Source organism: Ciconia boyciana, chromosome 7 (genome assembly GCF_034638445.1).
Source record: "Ciconia boyciana chromosome 7, ASM3463844v1, whole genome shotgun sequence".
NCBI lineage: Eukaryota > Metazoa > Chordata > Aves > Ciconiiformes > Ciconiidae > Ciconia > Ciconia boyciana.
In genome coordinates, this window is record NC_132940.1 from 2,246,321 (window position 1) to 2,255,784 (window position 9,464).

The 9,464-nt window shown below is 51.4% G+C and overlaps 1 protein-coding gene across 1 annotated transcript in view; it reads right to left on the reverse strand.

The window, feature by feature from the left end:
- The window catches only part of SGIP1 (SH3GL interacting endocytic adaptor 1), a 57,468-nt gene extending 48,486 nt beyond the window's left edge, over nucleotides 1-8,982 (reverse strand). The window contains exons 1-2 of the mRNA XM_072868106.1: nucleotides 8,730-8,982; nucleotides 8,284-8,328 (exon numbers count right to left, since the gene is read on the reverse strand). Coding sequence (XP_072724207.1) covers nucleotides 8,284-8,293 — 10 coding nt within the window. The 5' untranslated portion in view covers nucleotides 8,294-8,328; nucleotides 8,730-8,982. The remainder of the gene's footprint in view (nucleotides 1-8,283; nucleotides 8,329-8,729) is intronic.
- Nucleotides 8,983-9,464: the final 482 nt, after the last annotated feature.

A 9,464-nucleotide genomic window follows, 5' to 3' on the forward strand; every position in this document is an offset into this window, starting at 1 on the left:
TTATGTCGCCCATGCTGGTATTCCTCCCCCCCTCAAAAATAATTTAAAAAAAAAAAATCACCCCTCAAACCTCTCCTTTTCTTTACAAGGCTTTGCCATTACAGCTGCTCCTCGGCTGGAGCCACAGCCAACCGCAGGTCCCATCCCACAGCCGTGTTTTAAAAGGCATCTCCTTAAAACCCATTGCCTCCACGCACACCGCAGCCTCCCAGCAACGACTTTGATAATCTTCTATGAAAAACACACCAATTTTGCGGTTGTGCTGTTTATGCAGAACGTCAGGACTTATTAAAACCCACCAAAATCCTTGTCGAGGCGTGACACTAAGAAACAGCCTTCCATTCACCCCATGACTTATCCGCCCCGCTGCAGCTGACATCCGTGTCACCCTCCACAAACTCCCACTCCCGATTTCCCGGTGGGGAAGAGGACACCCGGGCTGGTGGGGTGGGTTTGTCACCTGCATGACACGGGAGCCACTTCCTTGGGGACAAGGTACAACTCCGGGAGAGCTGCCAGGGAAAAACGCCACTTGCTCTCAATTTGGTCATCCAAAAAAAAAAAATTTGCAATATTCACATTTGCATATGATGAAGATTTACACCCAAAATAAAGCGTGACGAGACACTTCTTCCCAGTTCTTCTAACTGTCCTGTTCCTCCCACAGTCTGCTGTCAAACGAATACCTTGATTTCAAAGCAGTGATTAACCGTGGCAATAGCGTAACTAAAAATACGAGCAGGAGACCTGACCCGAAGAAAGGCTTCATTTCCAGGCAGCGCTCGACAAAGCTGACGGAGCTGCTTCCACCCATCTGTCTCCCCGCAGAGGAACCGTGCGGCGCGAAGGAGCTCGAGGTCCCCAGGTGAAAGGAGCCAGGTAAACATGAAGCAGAAATGACCTTATTCTTAACAACTTCTACAGCACAAAGGACCTTATTAACAACCACCTAGACAGGCTGCTTCGGCATCCATCCACCAAAACCAGGCGAAACCCCTGCAAAACTCCAATAAACCGTATTAAAAACTAAGTCCTCCTTTGACATTTGGAAGGGCACCTTAAGAGGGACCTAAAAGTGCCCCAGATGAGCAAATCATCAGGCATATGCACCACCACCACCAGCTCCAAGCAAACCTCACCAGTAACGAGGTGGCTACAGGACTGGTTTGCATCTCTTAATTTATTTGCTGACAGCAAAATACTTGGGGAAGATTATTTTTTAATCACGCTGCTCCCAGCAATAGCCAAGCAAAAAACCAGCTCCTCAAGAAGCACGCAGAGCCGGGTCTGCATCCGCCCACCGGCCGCCCCGCGCCTGGTCCCCAGGAGGGGGTTCAGCTCTTCAGGGAAGATTTCGATCCAGATTTTTTGGTACTGTCTCGTAATACCCAAGTTTCTTTTCCTTTTCAGCTGATACAAAAGCTTCTGGTTAAGCCATCAAAGAACTCATCCGGGCTGATGTTTTAGGCATGAGCTTGTTCTTGAAGCTGATGCTGTCTGTAACAGGAGCGGGGCACGGGGCCCAGCCCGTCTGACCTGCACCCACCGGGCGATAGCTGGGATGCCGGGCGGTATTTTAAGGGAAGCACAAAACAACCAGATGCATTTAAAAGCCTGACATCCATTTATTATTAATTGGCTCTAATAACAAGGTGCATCTGTAATGATTTCTATAGATCCCACTTTAGAAAACCAATATACTTGTGGGGCTGGATGAAATCCTCCAGGCACCCAAACCGGCAGCCGCGGCCGGGCAACGAGGGCAGGCTGCGAAACCTGCCCGCAGCACCACCGCGGCTCAACCGATCCCAGACCTCCCTGCGAGATTATTTCCACACATCCTACGCACGATGACATTAATCTCAAGTTGCTGTTTTAAATTCCCTGCAACACGTAGGTGGAGAATTTTAAGAGATCCCCCCCCCAATAACTCTCCTAAAACAACCAAAAAAACCACACATATACACAAAAAAGTCGTAATTTAAATGCAAAGAAAGATGCATTTAAATGCATCTTTTAAGTGCCAAAGCCAGGGCTGCTTTTCCGAGGCTGGGATGGGTCAGAAATGGCTCTCAGATAATATGGGCTGCAAAGTATGATTTTTCCAGTCCTGGTACCTCACTGCTTTCAAACAATATTACCGCTGTCAGCACTAATCCAGTGTAAATAGGGATGCGGGAGGGAATTTCCCCTTCCCACCTCTGCAGTGAAGCCCACCGGTGCGTAGGGGAGGAGATTGGGGTTCGTAGCACAGGGGGGGAGCTCCCAAAGGACAGCCCCGAAATCCCACGCCTCTGGCTCCCAGGAAAGCACGTGCAGCCCGGGCGGCTGTGCTGGCACCAGCGGCTGCCTGGTGACCGTCTACGAAATTAAAACCCACCTAAAACGAAACTGAAAATTAAAATAAATCATCCTGTGAGGCTGTAAGTGCAAAAGGAAACAGTAGCTGTGACCACTGCAAGCCGTACCGCTCTTTCACTCGCACAGATAAAGCAAAAAACCTTCACGAGCCCCCAGAAACATCCGCCCGCAACTGAACTTGCGTTAAAAACAAATAGCCAAAGCTATTCAATAGCCGGCGAGGCAAACAGGGCTACGCTTTGTCCTACTGCATCGCATGCGAACGGCCCGCTCCGCTAACAAACTGCACGGCAGGCAGGTGTTTGCCTTTTTCCTACTGAACCTGTAGAAACTCAAATACACGGTCTTAAAGTTAACAAAAACTGGCTCTATTGGGCCAGCACAGAAAACGGGAACGCTACCACACGCGAGCTTTGCTCGCAGCCCAGGCAGGGAGGCAGCCCCCATCGCCTTTCCAAAGACGGAGGGATTTTTAGTGGAAGTCTCTAACTAGAGCAAGTTTGGGGCATGAAAATAGTTTCGGATCGCTGGTTTGGGGAGGAGCTCTGCCTTCCCCTCCTTTCCACTTTTCCCTCCACGTTGTCCCCTCCCAGATCCCGGCGGTGGGCCGGGATCCCCGGCGCAAGTGCTGGGTAAATCACATTTTATACCACCTACAGCTTCGCAGCCTCAACACCAGCGTTTAGGGAAGGGTATTTCCACACACAGCATGTTTTTCCACCTTTAACTGCTTAATACCCTGTGATGGAGGTTCAAGAAGAATAGGCACCTGATTTAACCTGTACTTTTTTTCTAAAGTGTCTTTAAAATTTGAATAAGGCCAATGAATCATGCGGAAAGCTTCTGCCTTGGCAGAGAAACCCCAGTTGCTGCGTTTGGGCACCGGTTCGAGATGCCCAAGGGCACACTTTAAACTGGGGCTCACTCCAAGGAGGCATTTTGCAGACCTGCATCATGTGCAGTTGTTGAGTTTTGCCATATTTTCTATTCTTTCTTCCCCAAACCCCCGCCGTTCAGGTTTTGCTTCAGCCGCTACATCCCATCGATCACTTTAGGAGCGAGGCAAAGGGCAGGCTTTGCTGCCTCGCTCGTATTTTGGTTTCAATCCTCAACGCCACCGCTTCAGCCACCACGTTGGCACCGTAGAGGTTTTAACTGGCAGGTACCGCCAGCCCCAGCCCAAAGCATTTCCCAAATTCCCAGAGTTTAGGTGGGGCCTTTTACTTGGTGGTTGTTGGTTTTGAGCTAGAGCCATTTATCCCTTCTCTCCTTTAGCGTGGAGAAACACGCTGCCACTGGACTAGAGATGGAAAAACCCACACCAGCTCAGCGGGAAGGGTTTGGATGCCTGCAAAAAGGTATTCCCCCCCCCGCCCCGTAGACTAGAGGTTGCTCCTGCAACCTGTTCAGCTGCCTGACCTTGGGAGCACTGAAAAAATTCATTCAGAATTGACGGGGATGCTCTTCAGGTCCAGTTTGGCCAGCCCAGCTCCAACCCGGAGTGCCCGAGACGTGGCTGGAAGCACCGTGATGCAAGGTGGGAGCATGTCGTGCTCCCCAGAGCGGCTCTGGGCTGGGCACACTAACTACATCCCCTGCTTTCGAACCCACAAAACCAAGAGCTAAAGTGCTCCTTGCCGTTTCTGTTGCAAACGCTTCGCTCCCCGAACCCCCATTTTCCCGTCCCTCATCCTCGGTAGCTCAAAACCTCGGTCTTCCCGCGCAGGCAGCGCCTGCGGGCAGGATCAGCCCTCAAAACACATCCCAAAAAAGCTTTATGCATGTCTTTGAATTTGAGAAGTGGTGAAATGTCCCCAGCCCTGTGCCCACCCTGGGCTATGAGGGCAGCCGAGCCGCTGGCCCAGGGACAGCATTGCCCCATGCCATGCGGGGCAGAACAGAAGGGTCAAACATAATCTCCTCTTGCGTTCATGGAAAAATAGTCTCCCCAGCAGTGCCAGGGCTGTCGGTTAGGCAGCAGTCCCAGCAGGTCTGCAAAAGTCCCCGTTGCCTCGCAGGACACGGCTGGAGATGCTCCCGCAAGCCAAAGCCCTGAGCCTCCTTGCAAGCCCGAGCTCGGTCATGGGTTACTGCTCAAACAACATATCGGAAAATGCACGTCCTAATTTGGTGTTATGGTCCTCCTGTATTTTCTGGGATGGTTTTGCCATCCATGCCTGAATTTATGTTAATTGCCTCAAACCTGCTATCGGCTTTCTCAAAGGAAAAACCAAATGTTTCGACCCGGTCATTTCCTTGCCGAGTCACACAGCCAACACTAAGCACATTTAAAAACACCATTTACTGAAACGAGACCACCTAAAATATAATAAAGCCAATTTTTCCGCACCTAATCAAGAAACAGGCTTTTTTTATGTGCCATGAGATGCCTCTGGGCCCAGTACTACCTGCTCAGCACGATGAAAACATAAGGCCTGGAGACAACCACTGCTAAAAGATGATACAAGAAAGCTTTTGCCATTTTGGATGTGACCAGTCATCCACGGAAGTTCCCAGAAGGGCCAAACTCCCCAGAAACTGGTGCAAAAAAGCCTGGAGAAGAGAGTTACAGAGAAATTTCCACTCTGGGAAAGCTTCTCCCCAGCAAACATCTGGTATGGGCTCTGGAAAAATGCAGGCACCATCTCCCGCAGAAGAAGAAATGACCTTCTCTAACGTAAGCGTGGCTGCTCCCACCAGGCGCACGGGCGTCTAATCTTTCTGAACATGGCAGAGCTTCTGGCTCGGGTGACGTGTTGCAGCAGTGATTTCAAAACTTCATTAAGCTGTATAAAACACCTTCAGTACGTTGGAGATGCAACAGATGGATAAAAAAAAGAGATAAACTTGTTCTTGTGCACGGATGTTTACCTTTAACGACGTGCCCGGTGCCTCTGAGTACTGGCGAGTTATTTAACAATCAAAGAAAAGATCCAAAGACTTCTCGCATCTACAGCCACACGTGTGGAGACCTTTCCAGCACCCGGTGGGACCTTTCCAGCAGCAGTTTAGGTCCCAGAGCTAGTGCTGACACACGACGCAGTTTTGCTGCAGGTTTTTTTGGTCAGTTCAAAGCTGGGGGATTTTAGTCCCTACCCCCAACATCTACTTTCCACCCCGCACGAGCCAGGCCAAGCACGGCAAAGCCATCCCCAACGCGCCGAGCCTGCCGCGCAAGGGCAACGCTCGTGCACGCCGCACCCCAGGGTGCCTCGAAGGTGGACCATCCGCTTCTGGTGGTCGAGACACCATGTGCCATGCGGTCAGGTCTCCTCCCAGCGAGGTCTGGTTGCTTGAGGCAGTGTCCACGCTTCGTTTTTTTAGATATCATCGTGATTTTTAAGCATACAGTGAAAAAAATACGCACTTTTGCTCCCCGTCTACCAGGAGAATGGGGAAATGCTCCATATTGGGTTCAGAACAAGCTAGTACACATTGCACGTCGTTCTCAAGGAGCCAAATTCTCTTGTTTCCAAAGAGGAGAATCCAAAAACATCGCCCGAGCCAGGTCCATCCCGCCAGCCGTGGGCGATGCGGGGCGGCCCCGTGCTCCGGTGCCGGGGCTGCCCATGGGCACCAGCCCGTGCCAGGCGGGCACAGCCCAGCTCCTCCCCGAGCTCCGCCCTCGGCTTCCCGCACGGCATCCCACATTTTGGCGAGACCTATTGCAAGCGATTTAAATAACTATTATAACGATAAAAACCCTTTAACATGTTTACTGCAGGGAACTCAAAGTATTTTGTGCGGGTTTAAAAGTTTCAGACCAAATTAAGCTAAGCACGTTCAAAAGCATTCTTATGTTCAAATAAAGCATCTCTGCAAGGTGTCAGCCTCTCAGTAGGATACTGGTCACAAAAGGTTCACTCTTCCACAAATAGAACTGGTTTACAACTGTTTAAAAATTCATCAAAAGCAGTAATTATTTCTCCTAATGCTGTTTTCTCACTTCCGTTCTAGGTTCCCATACGCATTAGCTAGTTGGGGAACAACATGTTAAACAGTTTAATAAGTCACAAATAATGGGGGAACTTTTTATGGCTAGTTTGTTGGGGTTTTTTTGTTGTTTGTTTGGTTTTTGTTTTTTTTTTTTTAATCCAAGACTATTTCATGAAAGGGGATTCCGCCTCCGCCAGAGCCCGACGAGCCGGCTGCCCCAGCCCTGGCCGACGTCCCCGCGGCGGGGCAGGATCCCCTTGCCCGGGCCACGGCAGCTGAGGCTCCGGCACAGCAGCACACCGTGGGCATTTCACAAGCCAGGCAAAAATCCTCAAGTTAAAAAAAAACCAACAAAAAAACCCAGCCAACCAAAAAAAACCCAAAAACCAACCCCCAAACAAACAAGAAACCCAAGCGCCTTCCCCCAACCAGCCTCAAAATCAGTTGAATAACACAAACCAAGAACGACAGGAGGCCGACTTCAATTTATCTACATTAATTCCTCCACAAATGGAGGCACTTTTGAAAGAAACCGCGTTGTTAATGCTATCCTCCCGAAAATCACCTGTCCTTGCACAGGCTTTGTGCCTGGTTCCCAATGTGCCATGTATGGCAGCACCGTGTGAGGAGTTTGATGTCATGGCCTAAAATCAAAATCTCTTTTGTCTGTGACTTTATCATCGATATTAGAGAAGACACTGAAGGCATTTCCTCATATCAAAGGACACCAATGCTCATTCCCTTACACCAAGGAATCAAAAGAGAGCGAGCAGCAATTCCTATATCTTCACACAGGGCTTTACAGCACCTGAATTTCCAAGGCTGGGCAAATATTTTAAGCCAATACAAGAAGTCTCGGTTACACGGAGCCCGACACCTTTCTCGGTTGATTTGGGCAGGGTATCAGATGGTGATTTACAGGGACACACCGAGAGGCAGCCCAATTTCTGCCTGTCATCTCGGGGAAGGCCGGGCAGCTGCCTGGTTAGCATGCCGGCAGCGCCGCGAGCCCGGCGCCGGATGCAGCTCCGCACGGCCCTCGCCGAGGCGAGCCCTTCTGCCTCGGCCAAAGGGCCATAAAAAAAAATATCAAGAATATTTCGATCTTGTTGGCCCTGAAGTATCTACCCTGCTAAAAAAAAAAAGTCTTCCTTTCCCTGCATATTACTCCAGAAGGCATTAAAAAAAATGCTTTACATGTAGCTGAGATAAAAAACATAGGTTAACATTTCTTTAAGAAATGCCATGGGGCTTTTCCACAGACGATCAGATGCACAGTCTCACAACGCTCCCTGAAGTATCTTACGCCTGGAGCCCATATTTTCTTCTCGTTTCCTTTTTTATTCCAGTAAGCCTCAATCCATCATCCCCCCTCCTCATCCTCAGAGCCTGCATCTTCAAACCAGTGACCCCACATGGGAAAAATTACCTTAAATCCAAATATCCTTGCTTCCCACTGAGAAGATGCTCACCCGTCCAGCTACCCTGTAAAACCACAGAATCCCATCTCTCCCCGGCAGGCTTCACGGTCCCCGGTAAGATTACACTTAAATTCATCCTCTTCGCATCGCGCCAGCCTGAGAAAGTGGGTTTCCGAGCAGAGGATGAAATAACGCTTAAAGGACCTTAATGCCGACCAAGCCACGCCAGCCTGGGCTCCCTCTCCCTGCCCAGGCTCCCGGCTCCAGCCGGAGGAACCGGCGGCTCTGCCGGCGTTTGCAGACCCCCAACTGCCTACACAGGCTGGGGCTGGGCTTGCAAATAATCTGACAGGCTTCATATTATATCACCATCCGCCAGCTTGCCAGCAGTGGGCAGGGTGCTTCGGTTTGACTGGGATTAGGGGGAGGGGAGGATTTTATTATTATTATTATTATTTTATTTTTTAAAAAGGAAAAGGATTCACAGGTTCAGTGCATCCTCCTTCCTCCACCATTGCTTTTAAAACTCCAGCAATCCCGAAGACATGCTCAGATCATCACCTACCTTCCATCATGGTGGCAGAATTGCATTCCTCAATTTCCAAGGAGCCTGAAAAAATACAGGAGAATACGATCCCAGTTACCAGATGCTTAACGTAAGCCCTTCAATCAAACGCCTCCGATCCCCGGCTCGCTTCGCTGCCAGAATAACCAGGAGAAAAAAAAAAAAAAAAAGAAAAAAAAAGGGAAAAGGTGCCGAGGCTAATGGCAGGCCATGGATGCTGCTGTGCCTGTATCACCTCCAGGATCACCGGAGGATGCTGAGAGAAAGGGAGGACGAGCCGGGCTGGGCTCCGGCGCTGCCAGCAGCGCAGCGGGTCCCTCCCGCCCCGCACCTCTCACATGCGCGCTCGCTCCCGACACAGCCACCCCCTTGGGAACACACCAACCTATTTCCCATTTTCCACCCCCCCCCCCCACTTTCACCAAAAGCATAACCCCTCTCCGTACCTCGTGACGCACTTCCCCTCCCTCTAATCCTATTGCAGCGGCTGGGGGAGCCAGATTAATTACCAGGCGCTGTCAGATTAGAGCGGCTAGGAAGAAGGGGGGGGCAAAAAAAATAAACCCAGCCTGGATAAGGCAGCGGAGCTGGCTGCGATAGCACCGGGCGCGAGCTTCGGCGCGCTCGGCGAGCAGAAGGGCTGCGAGCTCGGGTGCACATCCGCGGGCGCTGGGCCCTCCTCGCCTCTCCCGCAGCCATTCAAGAGAGAAATCCATCGGGCTGACGTCACATCGCCAGCAATTAGCCCCGAAAGGATGATGCGGGAGAAATTTCTCCCCGACTGCCTTCCAAGAGCGCCTGGGAATTAATTTCGCGTGAAGAGCGGCCAAAGCATCGCCGGAGCGGGGAACAAAAGAGGCTGGGGGGGGGGGGGGCTGCAAGAGCTGACCCCCAGCCTCTGCCCGGGGACCCCCCCATCTCCCATCACCTCGGCCAGCAGCAGCCGGTGCCACCGCTGCCCCGTGAGACGCCACGAGCCCGTCCCACCAAACTGCCACGTCCCCCCCGTTTCTCCCTGCCTCAGCCACGGCATCCGGCCCCCCGGCACAGACCCTCGCCCCGCCAGCCCCCCGAGGGGTCTGCAGCCCTCGCCGCCTTGAAAACCATTTCTCAGAGCTGCTACGAGGGCAGGGGGGAGCGTGGCTGGAGGCCCCAGGCAATGCCGACGTAGGAGTTACGCG